The 26,092-nt window shown below is 41.9% G+C and overlaps 1 protein-coding gene across 1 annotated transcript in view; it reads left to right on the top strand.

Annotated features, from left to right (window-relative positions):
* Window positions 1-10,611: 10,611 nt before the first annotated feature.
* RFX6 (regulatory factor X6) overlaps window positions 10,612-26,092 on the top strand; it is a 432,357-nt gene continuing 416,876 nt past the window's right edge. Inside the window, exons 1-2 of the mRNA XM_085609250.1 lie at window positions 10,612-11,129; window positions 11,546-11,702. Coding sequence (XP_085465376.1) covers window positions 10,901-11,129; window positions 11,546-11,702 — 386 coding nt within the window. The 5' untranslated portion in view covers window positions 10,612-10,900. The remainder of the gene's footprint in view (window positions 11,130-11,545; window positions 11,703-26,092) is intronic.

The raw sequence follows: 26,092 nt of genomic DNA, 5'->3' as shown, positions 1-26,092 counted from the left end.
GGCAGCCATCTTGGGACCAATATACATGATAGCACCTCATTAAAAAGCATTGCGGTTAATAGAAGGTTTTAAGACTTTAGTTACATTATAAATCATTTGTTGATGGTACCATGCCCATTTTAGGAATTGTGGTGTGTTCTAAGTGATTTTACCATGTGGAAAAGCCTTTTGCTGTGATATCATGAATCATGTTTGCGAGAAAACTATTTTCTCATGCTTTTCCCACAGAGGTTTGGAAGGTGATCTATAAGCTAAACTGAGAGCATATTTTCTGTAAATTCACATTATCTTTCTCAGTCATGTGAGAATGAAGTCTGACATTCTCAGTAAAACATGTACATCCAACAAGGGCAGAGACCATCTTGATTGGAATAAAGTGGTAACACTTAAAACATTTTATTTACAAAGGAACAAAATGAGGGGGTTCATTTTGCCATAGAAATTATGATTCGTTTTGCAGAAAGAAAAATTAGGGCACATTTTGACTTCTCAAATCTTCTATTTCATAAAAAAATTCTGACATGCAGACTGAAACATGCACTTTGAATACCAGCAGCAGACTTCCCTGGTGAGCAGTAGTTTTACTACAGTGATCTAATGAGCAACTAGAGTGCTAACGTTCAGAATTTATGGCAAATGTGTGACACATCTGAATGCCTTCTTGATGGAACCAAAATAAAAAACTGAAAGTATTCCCACTGAGGATACTGCAGTAAATGAGGAAATTAGGAAACTTCATAACAATAAATCTCCCAAGATGGCCACCAGAGACAAAGGAGCCAAAATGTAGCCCAGATATCACCCAGATGTAGTCCAAGTATAGCCCAATGACAGAAGTGTGCAAAACACTTATTTGTTGTGTATTTGCAGTTTTATATATTGCAGACTTGTCAGGTATTGGAGTGCTTTACATGAGCATTGGTTACATCACACAAGATCAAATTCATTTTGGTTGTAGACATGGGGAGATTAAGTGATTTGACCAGAATCACAGAATGTTGAGCTGAAGCAGAAACTCCAACCTGGTTCCCCCAGTTGCAAAGTCTGCAGCTCTGGAAGTAACACCACATCCTCTCCCCTAGGTGCAACATTTAATCAAGTGGTCAACTGGATAAAAAAACATAAAGATTACAAATAATTTAAAAGTTCTTTGTCGCTATTTGGAAACTCAGAAAATATGTCCTCATTTTAGTTTTTTAGAGCACTAACCATAATTTTGATGCAAATAAGACCCTCTCATATATGTAATTTCTAAAGGAAATACTCTAGGTATTACCGTTTTGATTACATCAAGATGACGTCAGGCGTTCCACACTTTTGTAATAAATATAGAATGTTAGCAATCTAGTTGTTCATTGGGATACTGTTGAGAGGCAGAGGCCAGGGGCACGGACTCTGAAAATTGAAGGTAGGTAGGAGAGTGCAGATGCAACAATTTGACCACACTGGGCAGGCAGGAAGGGCAGTGGCAGCACAACAGACTATGGAGGGCAGTGGAAAGGGGGCAGGGGCAACAAACCAACAATACAGGACTGGCAAGAGAGGCTGTGGCAATATAATAGACAATTGTGGGCAGAAGGAAGAGGCAGTGGTAGTACAACCATACATGCCAACATACCCGTTTCAGCCAGGAAACGTCCAATGTTTTTAAGCTCAAATGGGCTTTATTTGATCTGTCTCCTATCTACAATCTCTTCTTTTTCAATGTAACTCAAAGGGGAAAATCAACACCCCAGTTTTTTTTTCAAAATCTCCCTCTTACCAAGTTCAAAATATTCGCAAGCATGGTACATTGGATCATGGTAGGCAGGAGGAATTGGGGTAGGGACATGGACTCGGATAACAGAGGACAGGAGGTACATGGAGAGGTGCACCAAACTGACCCTACAGGGCAGGCATCAGGGTTTGCAGCAGCACAATACACCACACAGCGCATGCAGGACGGGAGTGCAGCACAACAATCCATAGAAAGCAATAGGGAGGGGACAGGACCATGCACAGGGACAACAGAGAACAGAGGGGAAAGAGGCAATGGTAGGTAGCTGACCATAATGGACAGAGAGGAGTGAAAGCTGCAGCATAACAGACCATAAAGGGCAGGAGGGACGGATCAGGGGCATTACAATGGAACAGACAAGCCAGGAGGGAGGGAATAGGGGTCTGCACATGGAAAAAGAGGGCTGGGGGCAAGGAGGCAGGGCAGGAGCAGCAAGATGACCATGGAGGTCAGGCAGGATGGGCACTAGAAACAAGACACACCACGGAGAGCAACAATGAGACTATGATGGCATACACACAGACCATGGAGGGAAGGTGGGAGGGGGTCAGGGACAGCTAGCTGACCACACAGGGAAGATGGGAGGGGCCATGGCAGCACAGAAGACCATGCATGGCAAGCGGGAGGGTTAGTGGCAGCACAATGGCTATGATGGGCAAGAAGGAGGGTGCAGGGGCATGCACAAAGGACCATGGAGGATAGAAGGGAGGGTCAGGACCTGGGCACAGACAAGAGAGTTCAGAGGAAGGTGCTTCACAACAGACCGCGCGGGGCAGGCAGGAGGAGCAGTTGCAGCAAATAGACCAGGGAGGGCAGAAGGGTGTGGCAGTAAAATGGACCATGGAGGACAGGAGGAAGGGGATAGGGGCATGGCATGTGGACAGGCAGTGTGGAGGTGGCAGGGACAGATTACAGTCATCTGACAATGCTAGGCAGGCGGGAGGGGAGTGGCAGCTCAACAGAACACTCAGAGTAGATAGGAGTGGCAGGTTCATGGAACATGGTGGGCAAAAAGGATGGAGCAGGGGCATGCACAAAGACATCGGAGGGCAGGGGGAAGGAGAATAGGGGCAGCAAGCTAAGCACAGAGGCTAAGCAGGAGGTCAATGATGGGCCATAGAATTGGACAATGGAGGGCAGGAGGAGTGGACTGGTACATCATGCTAAATGGAGGGCAGTGGCAGCACATCAGACCATGCATGGCAGGAGGGAGGAGGCTCGTCTATGGATTCAGACAACAGAGGATAGGGAGGAGGTGGATGGGGCAGCAGGCTAACTGTTCAGAGAAGGTGGGTATTAGGAACTTTATTGTTTTTAAAATATGTGTCTGTGCGAACTACTTAAAATATAAACAAGTATGCAGCATAATCTCACTTTTATTCAGGAAGAAGAGGACGTTTGTGACTGTGACTCCGGATTCACTTGGCAGAAACACCCCCTGACCCTCCACCCCCATCGCAAAATGTAATGCCCGTGAAAAGGGTAGGTGGACGCAGTGTTATATAGAACATAGTCCTGAGAGCACGATTGAAAATGAAAACTAGATATAGTATATGGTATAAACTATGCACCAAAAAGTGTGATATAAGATGAACCGGGCGTGAAATATAATATGCAATACATTGTGCGCAATGACAGATTCATTGGAGAGCGCGAGATAGCACAGGCACTAGCGCGTGCTATGCGATATGCGCCTTGGAGTGTAATATGCACAGGGTAGTGTTGTGTAACCTAACTAGTCTCTAAAGTTGTAATATAAAATATGTGCTGGGGAGTGTAACGTTGCATATGCACTGTGACAAAGATATGGATCTCAGATTGTAATATGTATGGCATAGCGCTGTGCGTTATAACATAGGCATCGAGGAAGGCACGTTAGATGGGGCAATATAACCCGCGCGAAGGCAAGTGTGGCATGACATATTCACAGGGTGGTGTTACAGTGCACATGGGCTAGAGAGTGTCATAGCATACGCACTAGCTGGTGGAATACAACACAGAGGTGTGAGGCACTCGGCGGGCACTGGTGGGTGTAACACAGCATTGGGCTCAGCCAGGAGCACGCTGTGACTCTCAAGTGAGGTTTGTCTCCTTTCCAGAGAGTAAAATAAAAAGTATTACACATCCGGCGGTGGATGTGTGTTTTATTAACCGTGAGGGGGTTTCTTGCATAGTTTGGTCGAATTTTTGTCGAATCCGCTTTGAATGGCTTGTTGTGCGTGTATATTAAATGTGCCCATCAATAGCTACCCATGTTTGTATAAATAAACTACAAGGGTGTCTACTTGGAGAGTACCCACCGGTGGGGGCGCCGGGATTAGGCACGGTAGGGCGTCAGACACGTCAGAGCTTCACTAGCGGTGTAACTACATTCCATGTGGATTCATTCTATGCATAGTCGTCTTTTAATGAATATCACGCAAATCGTCATGGTGATAGGTACATACGGTTTGTCCAGCATGTCCTAGGTTTTTCTATAAATATATTTATAAAAAAAATAATAAAAAACAAAGGCCGGCCCCGGGGAATGGGCTCCCCGGGGCCATAAGTGGCCTGAGGAGGGGGGCAACGCAGCCCCCTCCTAAAGAATGAAAAAAAAAAAAAGGCCATGACCCGGGGGTTGGGGTCCCCAGGGCCGATTAAGGCCTTGGGAGGGCCAAATTAATTTTTTTCAACAAAAAAAATTAGGGTGCAGGCCCTGGGGGATGGGGTCCCCAGGGCCAGTAAATTAGAAAAAGAAGGGGGGCCCACACAGCCCTCCTTCTTACAAAAATAAAATAAATAAAAGACCGGCATCGTGCCGGAGGCCACGCCCCCTCCGTGCAGCACTCTGCAAACGCGCCCCCTGGCCAGTTGTAAGTTGGGGAATTAATTCCCCTTCAATACTGAGGGTCCTTGAGGGCCAACTAGCCCAACAGGTATCTCCAGTATGCGCCAGGGAGCTGCGTTGCAGACAGGTGTTCTAAGGCCACGCCCCTTTTTACACGTCTATGCAACGCAGCTCAGTGGCGCTTACTGGAGGTACCTAGTGGGCTAGTTTGACCCTAGGGACCCTTAGGATTCAAGGGGACTTAATCACTCAATTTAGAACGGCCACAGGGTGCGTTTACACAGTGGTGAAGGGAGGGGACGAGGCCTGAGGTGACGTGTGCAAACACGCCCTGTGGCGCGTTTTAAGTTGGAGAAATAATTCCCTTTCAATCCTGAGGGACCCTGGGGGCCAACTAGCCCACCAGGTGCTTTCAGTAAGCACCACTGCTCTGCGTTGCAGAGAGGTGGTGCAGGCCGTGCCCCTTTTTACACCTCTCTGCAATGGCGCTTACTGGACGTACCTAGTGGGCTATTTTGCCCCTAGGGATCCTCAGGATTCAAGGGGACTTAATCTCCCAACTTAAAAAATGGCCACAGGGCGTGTTTACACAGTGGGGAAGAGAGGGGACGGGACCTGAGGTGACGTGTGCAAACACGCCCTATGGCGCGTTTTAAGTTGGGGAAATAATTCCCCTTCAATCCTGAGGGCCCCTGGGGGCTAACTAGCCAACCAGGTGCTTCCAGTAAGCGCCACTGAGCTGCGTTGCAGAGAGGTGATCCAGGCCATGCCACTTTTTACACCTCTCTGCAACGCAGCTCTGTGGCGCTTACTGGAGGTACCTAGTGGTCTAATTGGACCCTAGGGACCCTCAGGATTCAAGGAGACTTAATCTCCCAACTTAAAACGGCCATAGGGCGTGTTTACACACTGGGGAAGTGAGGGGACAGGGCCTGAGGTGACGTGTGCAAACACGCCCTGTTGCGCATTTTAAGAGGTAGTTTTAATCCCCTGCCCTAATATATACTAGGGGCTTACAGAGGAGGTCATGCTGATCACAGGGGGACCCCAACGCATAGTGTTCCCTAGTGTATGTAGGTGTTTTCACTGTATTCTGAGTGTCTTTTAACATAGCACTGGCTCTAGGACTGGTTAGTCAGACTCAGTTACCACCAGTATCCGTCTGAAAAAGTTGAGGGTACAGGATGATTTTGGAACAAGGCTTCTTTCTGCTCTTCTGTTTGTTCTTTCTGCACGTTATCCTTCTTCCTGCACTTTTCTTCGTCTTTGAGGACTTCTGTTGCTTCTTTCTGTATTTCTTTTTTTTATTTCTGTGCGTTTTTTCTTCTTTCTTCACTTGTCCTATCTCTGTAGGCATAGTTAGAAATTAGTATTTAAAAAACCTTTGAAATTCACTGAAAAAACATAGGTTTAAGGCACGTTATAGTTAGGAATTAGCATTTAAAAAACCTTAGAAATTCACTGAAAAAACCATAGGTTTCAGTGGCGTTATAGTTAGCTGGACTTTTCACTCGTACAAAACCATTGAAATTCCCCCGTTATAGTTAGTTCAGCTAACTATAATTCGCATGCACGCAATGCACTGCTGATGATGACGTCACATATTACATCACTCATGACATGGTCAGTGACATCACTCATGACATCACTGATGACATCACTGATGACATCATCAAGTGAATTTGTGTTTTTTTGAAAATTACATATGTTTTATATATGTATATCTCAAGGTCGATGGAAGAATAAATGGATATATAAGTGTCTAAATGAATGATTTTTTTTAAAAAAATTGATTGTATAACTGACTGATTAAGTGTATCTTAGTGAATACATGGCTTAGTGAGTAATGTTTCAATATGTAAATATCTGTATCAGTCTCTCACTTTGTGTATAAGTGGCTGCATGGGTTGGTGAGTAGCTACATGAGAGTCTATATAGGTTATTAGTTGGTTTTTTGAGTATCAGTATGAGTGTCTGAGTGTCTGTATGGTTCGGTGGGGGGTATTACGTAGTGCATAGGTGCATGAATGAGTGACTCACTGTTTGTATGTGTTGAAGACAGCATGTGTGCAGGACTGTATGGGTGGATGAGTGTGTGCATGGGTGTGTTTGTGAATGAATGACTGTCTCAATAGTGTCTTTATGAGTAACTACATATGTTTTAAACTAGTATATGTGACTATTGGTGTATATAAGTGAGTATATGTGAGAGTGAGAGATTGGAAGAGTTCCTGTATGAATAAGTATGTGTTTCTATAAGTGATTGTTTAAAAGACTAAGTATGTGTAAGTTTCTGTAGAAGTAAGTGTGGTGGTGTGTGTATAACTGTATATGCAAGTAAATGGATGTTTGATTCTTTATTAGCATGAGTGACTATGTGTGTGTAACTCTATGGATGAGTGGCGTTGTGTAACAGGATGTACAGGTATATGAGTACATATGATGAGTGAGTACATGTATGAGTGACTGTATAGGACTGTTGGTGAATAAGTGGACGTGTATGTGGATCTTAGAATTACTGAATAGGTTGTTGTAACTGATATTGGTATGTCCATTGTTTTGAAAATGTTAGTCTCTATTTTTGAATGTGTGTATCAAAGGTTATATTAGGGGGAGAGGAGGTCTGCCACTCTATCACAAGGATGATGTCATCAGTGATGTCATTTGAGATGTCATCAGTGATGTCATGAGTAATGTCACTGACCATGTCATGAGTGATGTAATATGTGACATCATCAGCAGTGCATTGCGTGTGCGCGAGTTATAGTTAGCTGAACTAACTATAACGGGGGAATTTCAATGGTTTTGTACGAGTGAAAAGTCCAGCTAACTATAACGTCCCTGAAACCTATGGTTTTTCAGTGAATTTCTAAGGTTTTTTAAATGCTAATTCCTAACTATAACGTGCCTGAAACCTATGGTTTTTTCAGTGAATATATATATAGATATATATATATATATATATATATATATATGTAATACAGGTTGACATATTTTTCCATTTTCTTCCTTCCCTCTTCCCCTTTCTTCTCCCCTTGCTCTTTCTGGTTTCTCCTTTCTTCTTTCCTTTCTCCTCAAAATACAAAATGCAAAAAATGCCTTATCATAAGTGCAGGATTATGATATTATATCAATACGCTTATTGTACAATTTTCTCTTCTGTATTTTAAATATTATTTATTCCTTCTTTTTCTGCTATTTATCTATCTCATAACCTGATTTTCACTTTAAGCAACAGATAATTCTGTACATTTGTATTTCACTTTAATAAAGCCTTTCTTAAATAATAAAAAAAAAGAAGCGATTTGGGCCTATCACATACACCTAATTCTACCATGGGTTTCTAAACATTGGATGTGTTCAGGAATCACAATGTTCAGCCAGAGGTAGCTTTGAAATAATGGAGCAAAAGTTATGATGAAAAGGAATGTCAGCAGTATGGATAGAGGATGCTAGCAATAGAGTGGAAGTTAAAAAATATATAATTAAATTGTGGCATAACAAGCAGATGGTGATTGAGGAAAATGGAATTAAGGTTGGCAAATTTGCCAACGACGAAATACCTGATTTCGCTGAAAAGTGTGGATTAAAATGTTTTGTTCCATTCAAAGTGGTGAAGATGTTCAAGTCTTCTCTCAGTCTGAATGATGATAATTTGTGGAATGTAAGCAGAGTTGTAATGTTGATAGTCGAGACAAGCAGTTTGAATTCTGTGGAACCAGTTTGGTAAGTTTTGTGCATCCTGCTCTTGCGGAAAATAACAGAAGGGTTTAAATCCTTATCGAAGACGTCGAGAGAAATGACGGTGCTGTTTCAGAAAAGGAAATCTTGCAATATTTCTGAGGATACAGGAACATCTGGCTCTGGATAGGAATGTTGTAGTCATATGGGTGAAGAGATAAACAATCTTAGAGGTAGTCTTAGAGTGTCAATTAATGCCAAACACCATATAGATTATGCTTATTCCTACAAGTTCAAGATCTCGTACTTATTTTTAAACGTATACTATTTTTCTTCTACTTTGATCTGGACGGTGCTGTTTGGATTAATTTTTTATTGAATTTTTTGTTTTAGTTTCATATTTATAGTTTTATTCAGCAATATCAGTATGCAGTTGTCGCTTTAAATTGTTCTTTAATGATGGAAGATGTGCAGTAGTTTTTGTTTTAACCAATTTATAGCATTGTCGAATGTCACACTCATACCCACTCTTCCTTGCGGGCAGTGAAATTAGTAATGTTGAATTTGTTTGTGTTAACATACTTGAAGGCAGTGCTTAATTTGAGCTGGTGGTTTCCTGTGCTCAGTACCAGCACTTAATTGTCAACATCAGCGCTTGTGACTGTCTGCCACAAGGTGGCACATTCTTACTAATTTAGAGATGACCATAGCATCAGTTAATCATTAATTCAATATACATTAAGATGACTATTACCTGCCTCCAGAGCCAAATCCTGTAGCTTTGGGGGCCTGAAATAGTCCAAATTGTCACACTTGTAGGAGTGCGATGGGCAGTATTTGTGTTGTTACTCTCATGGGCAGAGCTGACAAGTGGTGCGAGCTGCATTGGCCTCCCGAAGAGAGTCCTGGCACTATTTTATTTTTTGACAAATAAAGCACTACTTGAAGGAGACAGCTCACACTTTTGATGGTTAAGTTTGAAACTCTGATGATTAAGATTAATTAACGACACACATGCCTACGTGTCTTCAATATATCTGTAGTGAATATGTAATCTGTAAATTATCTTGTGGCAATGACTTCACACCTTCAGTAATCATAAGTGTCGGAATTCTTGTCCGCCCTCAAAAATGTATTCATGTGAAGTTAATGTTCCTCGGAACACTTTTATCTTTAAACATTCACTGCTTGAGTTACATTTCTAAGTTCATCCATAAAACATCGATAAGGAGTTCTGCATTATAAGTTAATAATGTTATACGGACAAAATAAAAGGATCGCATTTAATGCCACCAACGAATAAAGATTAAAAAACAAATTAACATTATTTGTGCTTCCTGAGGCAGAGCCATACTAGTGGATTTATATCCACTCTGGAGAACTACTGGTGTAGATGAGTCATTTGGTTTGGTGCTGTAATTCAATGAAATGTAGATTTATAAAAGAACTGTGCTCATTGAGAGTTTTAGGTATATATAAGGGGAAAGGCCCAGAAAAGACTCTGAATTTGAAAGCAGAGACAATTTAAATATATGGGAAAGTGTAGACTGTTTTCTTTGTAAAAAAAAATATTTTAGGATTCGGTAGCAAAGAAATATTTATTTATATTTATTCTCAAGATATGCTCATGTTTTTATAGGAGAAACAATGAAATAATACTTAAGCATTTATTTTACTTTAACAAGGAAAGAAGACCCCCAGGATCTGAACGTTCTTTTGAAGCGCCTGAATATGCATTTAATTAGTAAAACAGTAGTTCTAACAAGTAAAATTGACCGATTTGGCAAATGGTAAAATTACCTGCGGGGTACAATAAATAAACATATTGGTGAGCACCCCTCCCACATTGCAGGCCGCTGGTGGCTGAGACCGAGGACAGCTTTCCCTTTACTACGGCTGTTAATATGTGCGCATTGGCATCACTGACTCTGCAAAGAGAACCATTCAGCGCGCGCCATGGGTTCATTCGCCCCGCTCGAGATATGGAAACACATAATAAACACCCCTTTGACTGACACAATCAGAGGCGATTGTTCCACTCTGTTAATCATTAATGCCCCCGAACGGCACTCCACCGCCGCCCCCCACGTACGGCGAGATGATAAATAAACCCAAATCATTGAAGCAACGTCACTTTCAATGTAATTAGTACTGGTTCGGGCAGCCATTTTTTTCAGAGTAAAAGTGCTTGGGATCCGAGGCTCCAACCTGTTGATGATCAACTGCGGTGCCTATGATAGCAGCTTGTGCTAACAGAGGGGCGTGGTCAGGAGCTGGCTTAAAATAGCAAATGATATAGAGGGGCTCACAATGGACCTGTCAGGCCCTGGTGCAGACAGCTAATGTACCTGCTGGGTTTTTTCTTCATTGGATCCGAGATACTTTTGCCATTTCTGTTTCTTTTTTCGTTTCCTATTCGAGCAGTGGATTAATTTACAAGCCTATTTGTGTGCAATAATCAGTTAAGAAACACTGAGAGAGACTTTTGTTTTGCAACACGACCACCTGCTTCTCTGAGTTAGGGAGGTGCCTCATGTCTGTGGTACCTCCCTGAAGCCTACAGGTCTCTCTTCCAAGATCTCCACGTGCACATTTCTCACCACGGAGGTAAGATGCCAATGAAGAGGCCATCAGAAACCCTGGGTGTAGAGGACTCCTTCCAGAGTGAGCACCCGTCTCTCAAGCTGTCACCCAGACTCCAACAAGAGGATCGCTATCGAAGCCTTGCGGGAAAGGGGCTGATCCCCTACTCTGACGGAAGCCTTGGCGCTGACAGTGTGGAAGGGAACCTGCTGACCAGTGAGGAAGAAGAGGCTGGGTCAACCATAGGGATAAAGGCAGGTGAGTTACATTCTGAAACCACTGGGATGTGGTGAATGATTTCCAAATGAAGGTATTGGTGGTGTCTCCATATTTAAAGGATTACGGGTATGCAGTGAGAACCCGGGTAGGCCACCCCGAAAAGCCACGCCATGATTGTTTTTGACTATGGTTGTGCTGTATATGTATTTTTTTTTAATTCTTCAAATTAATGGGGATTGCAGTGATTCAGTTGTGTGATCACGAATTGAAGGAGTTTGTGAATGTGTGTCAGTATTGGCAATCTTGGTGTTGTTACTGAAAATGCCACAGCATCACCTTCCAATGTAAAGAGAGTTCAGTAAGAGCAGAAGTTAAGGGGTGTAAGATATGATGTCTCAAAGCATTTGAGGAGCCATTGCAATGATCTTTTTTCATTTGCCCCATATATGATGTAGAAATGCATCTCATCGGTGAGACCATGTCTTCAGAAGAAGAGGACATCGAAGCCCTGTACAAGAGAGTGAACTCACTAGACAAGCAACTGTCTCAGAGGAAAACCATCACACAGATCATTAAGGACAAGAAGAAGCAGACCCAGCTCACCCTGCTTTGGTAAGGGGGGTTCAGGGATTAAATCAGTAAGGGCGAGGAGGTTTCTTGGAATAGTCTCCCATTTGGGTGCATGTCTGGTGATTGCAAGCATGGTGAAGCATTTTACTGAATTAAAGAGGTTAATGTGATGTAAAATATTCCTTTAACATTGAGAGGAGAACGTTTCTGATGTCATTACTAGACCTGGTAGAAATGTAAATTACACTGGTGTAATTGATGGAATTTCCAAATTTAGCTTTCGGTGAAATTTGCGAAATGTCTTAAAATTTCACTTTTCACTATTTTGCATATGTTTCGCCATGCAAGACGAGCTCATGCAGAAAATGTCTTGCCAATAGTAATTTTCAGCTTGAACCGGTCTTTTGTCGGTGTGACTTTTTACTTGAATTACGCCCTTGCATGAAAATAGTCCTGTGAGATATACGTGCAAACCACTTTTCATGCTAAAGGTATAATTGTGCATACTTTTGATAGAATTCTATGAAATTTCATAACATTTTCTGAAAATAAATTACTCAATTTGAACCCCAGCCGTTACCCGCCTTTTGAAGTGTGCATGCTCTGTTTTAAATATATATGCCTTCTACTCGTTTTTTTAATCATTCATTTTGCTTTCTCTTTTTAGCGTCCTTAGACATCTAGTAATATTGTCATCAATAAACAATTATATGCTGATGTACAGAGAATGTTTAAACGGTGGGAAATAGACACACCTCTAATTTGGTAGGGGATATCTTGAAGAATTCTAGTGTGACAGTCCACCAGCAGTGAAAGCAATGCACCTCTTTCTGTCTCTATACACACATGATCTACAAATGTTGAATTACAGTTCAACTGAAATTCGTGACATTACTCACTGCTAAACATTTCTTTAAGATTTTAGCTGTTCTTAGAAAGCCATATGCACACTGAAACATCCATGTAAAATGTAAACCCCTAACTACATTCAGAACTCGTATGGGATTTTTTTTGCACAAAAAATACAATGTAATACATTTTCAAAACGTCTTCATTACGTCTTACTGCGCACCCCAAATGTATTGCCCAATAATTAAGCCCATACAGTCATAAAATGTCTATGTTTTTGTTCATCCTTCCATCATCCATCTTCGACCCCTGAGCCCAGACACAAAACCACGTGATCCTGAAACAAAGTATTGGGACGAAGTGCAGCTTTGTGAAATGAATCAACTCAAAGCACCCGAGTAAAAAGGGGGCTTCAGAGAAATATTGATTTTGATTTATTTCTTAAAGGCAGAGGTCAGAGGTGATAAGCACCATAACTGAGGCCTTGAACTTTGAGACATTCTGTCTTCGTTTGGGCTTCAGGACGCTCAGGGAATTTGAAGTTGGTGTTGGTTAGATTTTGTCATGGATAATATAAAGTGTTATGCTGTATTTTAGCATTCCCTGAATTCATTTCATTAAGAGCTGCTTTAACTAACCACACCAAGTAATGCATCTCTATACGTGTTTTCTATACGTTTTTATATCCCGTTTTGAGCATCCATTCATATGCCGATCTGTAAGCCTTTTCATTTATGTGTCTGTAGCATTCATTCATCCATCCATCCTTCTATCGATCCTTCCATCCATCTATTGATGAATACACCCATTGATCTATTCATTCACCTGACCATTTCTCTATCTGACCATCCGTTTATCTCATAGTCTGCCTCTCTTATCAGCTGCCTTCCTCCCCTACCGCCCTGTCATTTTTTGCCAGGATAACCTGTCTGTCTTTCTATCCATCTGTCTAGCCTTCCTTTTATCAGTTAAACGCTCCTCTCTCCATCTATTCGCCTATTATCCATCTGGCCCGCTCTGCCCCGACCCCCACCCCCATCGTCCCTTTCCAGCAGATGCACTGCTCTGTCATCGTTTAAAGGGACAGTTTTATACATAACATAAAGGGGGTTAGAAGAAGTGTTATAAATGAAGCTTTTTCCACTCGCCTATTTTTCCATAAGGACAGGCAACCAATAGGAACCCCTCCACTTTGCCCCCGGTGACATCACAAAGTCAATGTAGTATAAACAGATTACCTGGCAGCATACTTTCTAAACAATACGGGCACCTAAACAGGAGACTGGAAATAGCATGTGGACGTAGCACTCATAAAACAAAACAAAAAAAAACATCACGCACTTCCTGCCTTTAGAGGCCACAACCCTGATTTATACATATAATTCTATAAAATAAAACCTACATAAGAAATCAAATATTTTTAGAAAAGTCGCTTGAGAATCACTAAAAAGCAATGAGCTCTCTGCTTCCTGCATGCATCTGTCAATGCTTGTCAACTCCGGTGGTGAACCCAGAAGCTTGAAAACGGGCTCCATCTGCCGGTGTGCCACTAAACGTAGCAGCCGAGGCTCCGCCCCTCTTCAGACGCCGCCGTTTATTGGGCCAACGCTTCCTCCGCTGCATAGCGGCCCTTAAATTAAACAGCTCCTCCAGTTTGAAACGTCATCAGTGGCCAGCACCTACGCAGTGGGCCATCCTAAACGATTTAAGGTCGAAAGTCCATGACTGTTGCTGCTCTGTCATGGCAATTGCTTCAGTGTTCTCTGCATATCCGCTTTATATGTGTAGTTACCACTTTATGTGAAAAACGCCCCATTTAGGAAGTCCACTGAACAACCACAGCTGTGCTCCTGGGGGTCTACCACGTCCCCCTCCCCCCTAACGACTGGGAAGAAATGGTGTGCCCCAGTGTCTGCTCTCGAAGGGGCACCTCCTCTATTCCCTTATTTCCGTGTCGAGGTTGGTGGCAGTTTAATAGCTTTTTGTGGTATATTATGGTTTCACCACAGGGGTGATGGCGACTGGCCACTTGAATGGAAATACAGAGACAACCTACCCGTGGGGAATACTTCTCATCCAGGAGTAACCCGGGTACCAAGACTGAGTATGAACAACGTAGTGATCACAAACACCAAAGTGATTGCTAAGTTACAAGAGATGATCGAGAACGGTGTTGAGGACCTGTCTTTGAGATTCCTGCCCCTGGGTGTTACCACTTCCTAAGCTGGGGGATGGATGCTGCCCACAGGAATGAATGGAGCCAGGGCATCGCACATTTCTTTTTCCTTCTCCAGGGATCTGTGCGAGTGCGGTGCACAAAAGTCCCCAGAAAAGCCTCCTCAGCTAGTCCAGCACCTCTGTGGTGGCATATAGTCCTGTCGAACTTCAGGAAACCCCAGCAGCAGGACACACTGGCTCTGCCCAGCGACACCTCATCTTTCCCAAGAATGGAAAAATCATACAAAGCCAGCCCTAAAAGGATTAGCTGGCTGCCAGATATTAAGCAAGGCATTGTCCTAACTGGCAGATGTCTGCTGTCCACCTTTCACTAGCTGCATATAAGCTGGAAGTGAGGAATCTCATGCAAACAGACCCTCATGGATGCTCTCCGGTGCCTTCCAGGACATTGGCGCTGCATGCTGCTGGCTTCCTCTAGAGCAGGACTGCGCCTCATGCGCCTCAGTGTGAAGCCCTGTCGCCTGCCCTGCTGTCATTACAGCATGGCTGAAGGCCCAGCGAACCACTAAGCAGCCCTGCACTGCCATCCTGAGCAGGAGGACCCAGTAATCCCTCACCTGAGACAAAACTCTGAGTGTAAAGGCCCAGCCTTCAAGTGCTGATGACCCTATACAGAAGCAGGGATTCAGCGTATCTGGCGTGATCCCTTGTACCACTGCTTTAGAGCATGCTGGCAGCACTCTACACCATGCTTGGACCCACTAACCCCCACTGTATGCGGCATGAGCAAGGACCCAGGGCCTAATTTGCTTCAGTCCTGGAAGAATAGTTACACTTGGGCCATCTTTGACCAGTACAAAAAGACAACAGAATTAGTCTGGTCCCTAGGCCCAGGCAGCATTTCGATTGAGGCAGGCGTAAATCGCATAATTTCGAGAATTCCATGTTATGCAAAATTCCTAATATGAGGTCATTACACCACGTCGTTTAATATAGCAGGAGGGAACAGGAATAACACAACTACCAGCATGCATGCAGCTGTTATTCCCTACACTTCTTTTTTTCGCTCTAGTTTTAGCACAAAATGTGTCCTTGTTTCCAAATTAGGCACAAGATCACATTTCATGGTGGACTATAGCTCTAAATGTCAGATTTCCATTTTACGTAAATTCATATATTTTTGCTGAAATTTTACGTAACTACGCGAAAGCAAACTGTGCGAGTGTTGCCAGCATGAGGCCTGGACTTGGATGTCCCTTGTGTGCGGCTTTGTCCTGTGTACACGCATGCCATGCCAATCTTGCCTACAGGGGTCAGGACTGATCATGCTTCCCAGCCATCTTACAACTGAGGAAGCCTCTGCTGGTGCCCAAAACCTTTGAATCACTGTCGGTGTTCTTCTGTAGGCCTGACCTCTAGCAAATGCATTGCATGTGCAGCGAGTCCCTAAATCTAAACCCAGAATCCACCACTAACAAGGTTTGGCCTTGAACAACAGTCAACGAGATAAAGATTGCTTTACTTTGTAAATATTTTCATAAAAATTTGGGCTACCAATTTGGGGGCATATTATCAAGGTCCGGCTATAAATATCGCAAAGCGCGCTTGCATATTTATCGCCGGCTATCTCTGGAATTTATCGCCCGGTTAGCGCATTATCAACAACGCGCATCGCCGAGGCGACAAAAATTCCAGAGATAGTTGGGATATCGCCGTTTTCCATGGTGGAAAACGGCGATATCCTAGATGATAGGTATGCCTTAGTCAGGAATTTAACAGACGTTAAATTCCTGCGTTAAGGCATACTTAACGTGATTTTAAATATCGCTAACCCTCCTTGTCAATATGACGAAGCTGGGTTAGCGATATTTTCCCAAGGGAGTCTTGTCAGGCACGCCTCCTTTGCTTCTCATTAGCGATGCGATGGGAGGCGTGCTGACAAGGGACGCTATTGCCAGTAAACTGTCGCTAACAGCTGTAACAGCTGTTAGTAACAGCTGTAACAGCTGTTTGTGGCAGCTTGCTGATAGGGCGATAAAAATATCGCCACTTTAGCTGCAAAAAGTGCCACTAAAGCAGCGATATTGCCATTGATGGTATGCCCCTTAGGGGCATATTATCAAGGTCCGGCGTTAAAATATCGCCGCTTTATCGGCAGAAAACTGCCGCTAAAGTGGCGATAATGGGCTTGATAATATGAGAATTCCCATATAAGCCCATGTTGACACCAGAACAAGGGCTTCTATGGGAATTCTCAAGGGCATATTCTCAAGCCCATTATCGCCGCTTTAGCGACACTTTTCTGCCGATAAAGCGGCGATAATTAAAACGCCGGACCTTGATAATATGCCCCTTAGTCAGTTGCCTAGCCCAAGAACGCATCAAAGTTGGAATGTTTTGACCACAATTAGTAAATTCTGAGCTATCAGTACCAGAACTCAATGTATTCCGGGCAACCACAAAAAGCTAGCCAATGAACATGTAGTGATCGTCACAATGCTTTAATGTTTAATTTTGCTTTGATATCGTTTTGAGTCGTCTCTTAACTTTAGGCTTGTTCTATAAAAATGCGCAAGAACGACTTATGTTTCAGGTTGGGGGAATATGTGTTCTATTCAAAATATTCCAGGGGCACCTTCCTGAACTCTCGAGTTAAATTATTTCTTCAGGCTGTACAGCTGCGGAGCTTTCCATGGTGCTGAAAATCAGTAAATTAACTATCCTCTGTGTCCCGTGAGAGAAATTATTATGGGAAGCATTGAAAACATTTACTTAAACAGCACATTAATCGGAAACCGAACCCCAGATTTAGCGGTCATAAATGAATCACAATTTGTGTTAATAGACGTCTGCTTTTCCATGTATTTCATTTTCCACCTATTAGATGTCTTAAGGCATTATTAAAGTGTTAGTCCTTTTTCAAAATAATAACACTGATTGGACATTCTGAGCTTCTGTTAAAACAATAAAAAGGCCCGGGGACACTCCTTAAATTTATTTGTGAATTCCATTTTCGCATAAGCAAATAAGTACATGGATATTTGAGCTAAAGACATTTCCTAAGATCGTAACTTTTTTGTCTTCAAAGGGGACATATTTTTCTGTATAAAGAAAGTTCTTGCTGTACATCCCTTCGATTGTTGGGCTGTCCGCTTATTTGCCCTAGAAATGGATGTCCTTTGACTAAACCAGAGCCAATTGACCCTAAACAAAGCACAGCGCATTGCACGCGTTTTTGTCGTCCACTGTATGTCTATCCACCGAAGCGTTTCCTACTCCCAATTATGCGGGAATCCAATATCAGAGAACTTAAGTTAGCTCTTATATTCCTGCAAAAACTTGGCTTGGGGCATATCACTCATGCTGTTATTAACTTTTTTAAGATGCTCTATGGGTATTAGGAAGGGATATGGTTTCTTTGCTGGATGAATTAAGTCTGTTGTTTCTATTCCCATCATTTTAACATATGGAGGACATTGGGACTTTATTTTATAAGTAAAGCACATTGCAGTTTAGGTCTTTTATTTTCTATTTTCTATGTTTTTATTGCATATTAATTTTATTATCACGTTCTCATTGTTAATATTGTTCTAAGAATTGTGTGGGTTCTTTCTTTTAGCGATGTTGAGGATGTATGTTTTCATTTTTGTTTTGCTTCTATGGCTACATAAGGATTGACTTGACAAGTTTCTGCGGGCGAAACAAGCAGAAGAAAAGTTTGTGAATGCCCTTAAACTCACATAATTGTGGACATCGACGAACTTTTCATAGCATTCTGTCCCTAGATGCCTATTGCCCAAACCTGGGAGAAGATTTACTGACACAAACTCCTAATTATGGTTAATGCTTACTAGAATAACACTCATGTAGAGGTGTGCCAAAAATTCGCATATTTTGCTTCCAATCATTTATGTAAAATTTCGGCAAAATTATGTGTAATTATAGAACACGCGAGTCCATCGTTTAGCTTTATGTTTTAACGTCAATGTTGTATACGAGGATGCATTTTGTGCTTAAAGATACTGAAAAAAAGACTAAAGCACAGCGAATAATAGATGCTCGAGTTTTGTCGTATCCGTGCATTCATGGTACACATTTACTCTGAATGCCAAGTTTTAACTATGAATAACACATAACTACCCAACGTGGCATAACTTCAGGAATTTTACAGAATGCGAAATTCCCAGAATTATGCATATTACTCCAGCGCCATTTAAATTTGCCCAGGCCTGCTTTTTGAAGCATAAACAGAGCTCTAACCTTGCATAAAATGCCCTTTGTATATGTACATTGAATGCGAGTGCACAGATGGTTTTGTGAATCGTCCCTCTAAATTTTATTACAGTGTAATAATGATATAATAATGTGTCTATTGTCAATCTACACAGTACCTCACATGAGCTATATCTTGGCTGCTTATCCAGATTACACAAGAGAGCAGAGTATGCATTGGTGGCCCAGCTCTGCTTTGGAGATCTGGTACCAAGTGTAATGTACAATGGGGAACACTGTAGTTTCACTATTTTTGTGTTTGAAAAGCTTTATTCAAGAGAATGTCACTACAAAGATATCAGCAAAAGCGCATGAAATAAGCAAATAGAAATAAAATAACAGTAACAAGCTAATATCATAGAGAAACAAGCAAAAGCATTTTATACAGTTTTAAGGAAAAGAAAGGGAAAAAGGGAAGGAAAGGAAGGATAAAGAAATAAAAAGGGAGGGAGAAAGGGAAAATGTTAGGAACATAGTAAGAAGATATAAAGGTACATCTGAAGAGTAAGTGCTGTAAGTAAAACAGTAATCAAATACAGCTTAGAGGAACAACTATAACAATACATACATTGTATACTGTGAATATAATAAAAGAAGAGGCAAAATCTTCAAGGTGGCTCAAAATTTTCCGAAGTGATATGAGATACACTCTTCCGAACCATCCGATCTAAATATGAAGTAAGAGGTAACCAAAAGATACCCCTATTATGTGTAGAATTACAGGAAGATGCAAAAGCAATATCAAGCCTATGAAAGTGACATAAAGAATTCCACCAATGACGTATGGAGAGCTTAGTGAGGGATTTCCAATTAGAGGAAATGTGTTGAAAGGCGAGAGCAAGCATAAGGTCAAAAAGACCATGAGAGTGTAAAGGAAGATCTAAAGAGTCAGATAGACTACCAAGAAAAAGGGTAGAGATTGAGTATTGGGGCGAGAGTGTGAAAATACGAGAGACGTATAGCCAGACATTATTCCAGAATTGAGAAACAGAAGGACATAAGAATAGAAGATGAAAAAGGTTAGCATTAGGGGCAGAACATGTCCAACAATGAGATTCCGAGGAAGAAGAAAAACGAGCTAGAGAGAGTGGAGAGAAATATAGTCTGTGATACAGGTAGAACAAGGATTGAGTGAGGGAAGCAGAACGAGAAATTTTCAAAGATCTGGACCAAAATTTATCCCATAGAGCAATGGACCAAACACAACCCAAGCCCGCCTCCCAAGAGAGCTCCGTTTTAGACTTAAGGCGATCTGGATTAGGAGATAAAAAGAATTTATAAATGAGAGAGGCTTTGGGAAGGGATGAAAGAATTTTGAGAAGAGGAGCCTGGGACTCAGAGGGAAAGGAAGAAGGAAAGGAATAAAAGATGTCAAGGATAAGTGAAATCAGAGTAACAAACTTGTGCAAAAAGGAACAAGGACAGTGATAGGTCATCTGAAACTGGGGAAAAGAACAAGGAGATACTCCATCAAAAAACTGGTGAACCCATATGATGCCCTTAGACCTCCAAGAGCTCCAGAATATGGGTCCATTATTTATAAGGATGAGTGAGTTATACCAAACCGTTGAGGCTAGAAAAGATTCCCGAGTAATAGGTGTAGAGTTGAAAATAGGCTTTAATAAAGAAAAGGTATGTTTAAACAAAGGAAAAGACATATGCGGAGCTTTGGCTGAAAAGCGTATGAGTTCTCCAAAAGAGAAAGGTAACAACAAGGTTTGTTCGATGTGAAGCCAAAGAGGAGTAAAAGGAGAAGGAACTGACGCGAGCCATCTGGACGCCTGACGAAGAGAAAATGATTTATGATAAAGACGAAAGTCTGGAAAGTTGACACCACCATTGGACTTGGGTTTGCGAAGCTGTGTTAGAGAGATTCTGGATTTCTTTTTGTTCCAAAGAAATTTTGACAAACACGAGTCAATGCGCTTAAAATAAATCGCAGGGATATGAATAGGTAACATGGACAGAATGTAAATTAAAATGGGCGCTATCATCATCTTAATTGAATCCAATCTCCCCCACCAGGAGAGAAAGAGGGGGTTCCAGGAGGAAAATAATCGGTCAATACGAGACAACACCGCAGACATGTTTAGGGTGATTGAGGGGGAAATAGAGTTGGAAAACCATACTCCTAGATATTTAATTTTGGAGCTATTCCACGCAAATCCAGTGGAGGAAAAGGCATGAGGAGTGCAAAATTTTGTAAGAGGAAGTATTTCAGTTTTATCCGAGTTGATTTTATATCCCGAGACCTGTGAGAAAGAATCAAACTCAGATAGCAGAGAGGGAATAGAAGTTTCTGGAGCGGAAATGAATAGAAGAATATCATCTGCATACGCAGAAAGTTTCAACTGATCATTACCATAAGGAAAACCTGAAATGGAGGTATTGTTACGGATAGAAGACAAAAAGGGTTCAAGCGCGAGAACAAAGAGTAAAGGAGATAAGGGGCAACCTTGACGAACGCCTCGCTGAAGAGGAAAATATGAGGAAACTTGGCCATTGACCAAAACTGATGCTTTAGGGGAAGAGTACAATAAAGAAATGAGAGAGATGAAATTAGGACCAAAACCATGCCAACGCAAAGATGCAAATAGGAAAGACCAATCAACCCGATCAAAATCTTTCTCTGCGTCAACAGAAATAGCCGCTAAGGGAATAGAAAGAGAAGGAACCTTATTTAAAACATTAAGAAAGAGGCGAGAATTGTCAGAGGTAAGGCGACCTTTAACAAAACCACATTGCTCCTTACCAATGAGATGAGGCATTAGAGGGTCTAAGCGAAGAGCCAGCACTTTAGCAAACAACTTATAGTCCAAATTTACTAAAGAAATCGGACGATAGTTCTTGCAGGATTTGGGGTCGCGACCATCCTTGGGAATAAGACATATGGTAGCTTCTTGAAATGTGCCTTCTGCCTTACCCAACAGATAAAACGATTGAAAGAGAGAAAGAAGTTTGGGAAGTAAAAGATCAGAAAAGTGGGAATAGAATTCAACAGAGAAACCATCAGGACCTGGAGTTTTACCTTTGGAAAGAGTATTCAAAGCTGCAGAAAGCTCATGTAAAGATAGATCAACTTCCAGGTCAGGGAAATTAAGATGAGGCGACGAAGGATTAGGAAGATTGTCAAAATAAGCTTGGATACGAGAGGGAGAGGGAGAAGATTCAGGTGTGTAGAGGTTACGATAAAATAACTGAAACTGGTCAAGAATATCCTGAGCCTTGTGCAATAACGTGTTGTCCGGAGAATAAATAGAATCAATGAAAGAGCGTTCCTTGCGCAATTTAAGAGAATTGGCTAAAAGCTTCCCTGCCCTGTTGCGACCACCATAGTAACGAGCACTACTACGAAGAAGCATCGACGAAGCATTATCCGTAGTAGATTTATTGAATTCGATCTTTGCACGAATAAGATCTGGGGAGACGGAATTATTAGGGGAAGAGTAAAACTTATGCTCTAAAGATTTAATATGGGCAAGAATTGATTTCTGTTTCTGAAGAAAACGTTTCTTCTTCTTGGAAACAAAGTCAATAACAAACCCTCGAGCTGTAGCCTTAAAAGAGTCCCAGAGAAGATGGGGGGAAATATCAGAAGTATCGTTTAACAGAAAGAAATCAACGGCAAAGGAAGGAAAAGAAGAGGAGAAGAAAGGGTCATCAAGAAGAGAGTTGTTAAATCGCCAACGAGAGGGCTTGGGATGCGGAGGAAGGAGGTCAAGATCCATAACAATTGGAGCATGGTCCAAGATAAGTATAGGTTCAATAGAAGAAGAAAGGAGAGTTTGTGACAGGGAGAGAGAAAGAAAAATATAGTCGAGACGAGAGAAAGATGAGTGAGGAGGCGAGAAAAAAGAGAAATCAAGAGTGTCAGGATGTGAGAGCCTCCAAGAGTCGGTGAGACGTGCAAGAGAAATAGTGTCTAGAAATTGTTTGTGAGGTTTGTGAGGTAAAAACCGAACCGTTGACTTTCGGTCAAGAAAGGGATCCACAATCTGATTACAGTCACCACCTAGAATGAAAAGGTCATCTTTATGTTGAATACATTTGCTTGTAATTGAGGGCCAAAAAAGCAAGTCAGGTTGTGTAGGGCCATAAACGTTAAACACAGTCAGAGGAACAGAATTGATTGACAACTTAGCTAATATCCACCTACCATCAGAATCCGTTTCTTGTAGCAAAACCGTACATTTTAATTTTTTATGACACAAAATAACAACACCATTCTTCTTATTGGTAGAAGGAGAAAATAAAACCGTACCCACCCAACCACGCTTTAGTTTGAGGGACTCAGCCTCAGAGAGGTGAGTCTCCTGTAAGAGAACTATGTCAGGGTTATATGAAGCAAGATGAGAAAAAATCCTCTGACGCTTAATGGGGTTGTTAAAACCTTTTACATTCCAGGAAATTACTCTGAATTTAAACACTGGGGAACATGAACAAGAACAAAACCTACAGCAACAGATAGGAGGAAAGATAATGAAAAACAGTGAAAAAGAATAGAAGCTAGACAAAGCGGCTGAGTGAAAATAGATGAAAAGAAGAGCAAAAAGCGCAAAACTGAAATAGAACCACTAAAAACATAGCCAATAAAAAGAGAAGATGATACGACAGGGAAAGAAAGAAGGAGAGAAGAGAAAAACAATAAATGGAACAGATACAAAAGGAAAGGAAAGGAAGGGAAAAAAGAGAAAAATACAAGAAAAGACAGTACAAATCCAAAAAGGACGACTGAAAATAACATACCTGAAGGGGACAGGAAGAGGATAACGGGGCAATGGAGAGACGAAACAAGAATGACCACCGGAACCAGGAGACCAGACTGCACCAAGACGAGATATGAAAGGACGAACCATGTACAGGGATAGGGGAACACAGCAATCATCTAGATGAGAAAAATAAATATAAGAAACGCATATGAATGACACGACAAAACATCAAACAAATGAGAAGTGATATTAAGAACGGAATATAAGAAAGGATGTATAGAAAATAAACCAGCAAAAGTAGCAATAGATAATGAGAAGCTACATAATAGGAACTATAAAAAGTTAATCAAAAGGCAAATTAGCAATATAATAAACACAAGCAATGAAAAACCATTAGTAGAGAAAACCTGCAAGAAAAAGTAGAGTTAGACAATCAGCCACTAGCAGAAGTAGAAGTATCCATGCCGGCGGTAGATTGAATATGAATAAAATTCTTAAATTCAGCAGGATCCTGAAAAGTCCAAGTCTGATTTTAATGAGTGACTTTGAAGGTACAGGGATGGAATAGGCCATATCTGGCTCCAAGAGAGCGCAAAGGGGCACGAAGGCTCAAAAACTCCTTCCTTCTTGCTGCAGTGACCGTAGAAACATCCTGAGTGAGAAAAACCCTCTGGCCCAACCAAGAAACTTGACGTTTGGATCGAGCCGCAGAGAGGACTAGAAGTAGATCTGTGAATTTCAGAATAAGAATAATGACACCTCGAGGCCTAGTGGAAGTTGATGAACGAGGACCAAGTCTATGAGCTCTTTGGATAGTGAGAGAAGTGGTAGCAGGCAAGTCCAAAAGTTTCAGGAGGAAGGAAGAGAAAAACGAGACGGGGTCATCACCTTCCAAAGACTCAGGCAAGCCATAAATGCGTAGATTATTCCTCCTATTTCTATTTTCCAAATCCTCAGTGTGTTGCTGGAGGGCACGAACGGACTTTTCCAGGGAGGAGATACATTGAGAGTTGACTTGGATTTCTGAAGTCTGTTGTTCCATGGAAGAGACTCTGCTTTCCATAGTTGACCATTTTAGTTCAAAAAGCTGCATTTTATTATTGGTCTCCTCAACAAACGGCCGCAGGGCACGTATCTCTTCCAAGAGAAGTTCCATGGAGATGGAAGGCGATGACTTATCTAAAGGAGGAGAGTCTTGTTTCAGGCGCTTGGACGACGTGGTAGGAGGGGAGGACTTACTGGAAGATGGCTGAGATGAGGAGGAGCGATTAGGGACTGGCGACGCCATTTGATCAGTGTTAGAAGAAGCGTCAGTTACTGAGGAAGACGAAGATGGCGTTGAAGGAGAAGCTTTTGAGGGCACAAAAACAAACTTCGGATTACGTAGCTTGCCCATAGAAACTTGAGTAGATAGACTGTATGGTAGTTGAAGGTAATATACAGCACAAGCACAGGCACATACGTGACTAAAACATGAGATACCCCACTGGGAGTAGACAGGCCAAGCACGCAGGAGCCACAATGGAGGAAAGGATGGTGCGCAGCAGGGACAAAATAAATATGAGTATGAGTGAGTTCATCCAGGCTGGTGAACTAATTCTGAATAGAACTGGTCCCAAATGTCTGATGTGTCGAGGCGCAGTACAGGAGAGCAGCACAGCTTTTGCAGAGAATTGCCAACCGATGATCACTGAGGAGAGAGTTATTTGAAACCCAGAACCATCAGAAAAATCAGGGAGGCAGCGCAGAAACCAGCATCAGCGTTAAGAAAAGAGAAATCCGTCCTGGTGAGATGGAGGAAAGGAGCCAGCTGGACAACTGAGTTGATAACAAGGATGTGCGTCTGACTAAGTGACTGAAGACACAGAAGTTGTAGCTGCTAGCTTCCACTCCGTCGCAATTGCGCAGCGTTACCAATAGAGTGCAAAATAGGAATAATATCAGGAGGCTCTCATCGAACTTCAGCCAAATTCACACAGATTTCCAGCCCTTCAATAAAAACATAAATCCTCAGAGTAGAAAGTGCCAAAAATTACATCACCTGTCTTCCAGTAGCATATTTCTTTGGAATCTCTGCCAGAAGTAAAACGAGTCACTCAAGGATGAAGGTAAAAATAAATAAAAAAAGAAAAAAAAACACTGAGCAATAACAAAAATAAATCCAGATCCATATGAGACTCATCTGCTTGTAAATACTGTGTCTTCTCAGTAAAATTCCATCAGTGCCACAAGAAATTGAAAACTGCAAAGTCGTTATGTGCCCATAGTAACCAAAAAAAAAAAAATTACCATAATGCGCCTCTCATGAGCATCAAAACAGGCTGGGAAGGCTCAGCGTGTAAACAGGGAGCCGAAACAGAAGCATTCCACTCGAGCGCGTTGCCTCACGAATGCGCTGGTACGGAGACAAAATGGCGGACGCGC

Source organism: Triturus cristatus, chromosome 6, assembly GCF_964204655.1.
Source record: "Triturus cristatus chromosome 6, aTriCri1.1, whole genome shotgun sequence".
NCBI classification, from domain to species: domain Eukaryota; kingdom Metazoa; phylum Chordata; class Amphibia; order Caudata; family Salamandridae; genus Triturus; species Triturus cristatus.
The sequence above is the reverse complement of the archived record's forward strand: the minus strand, read 5'-3'. Positions and strand labels throughout refer to the sequence as shown.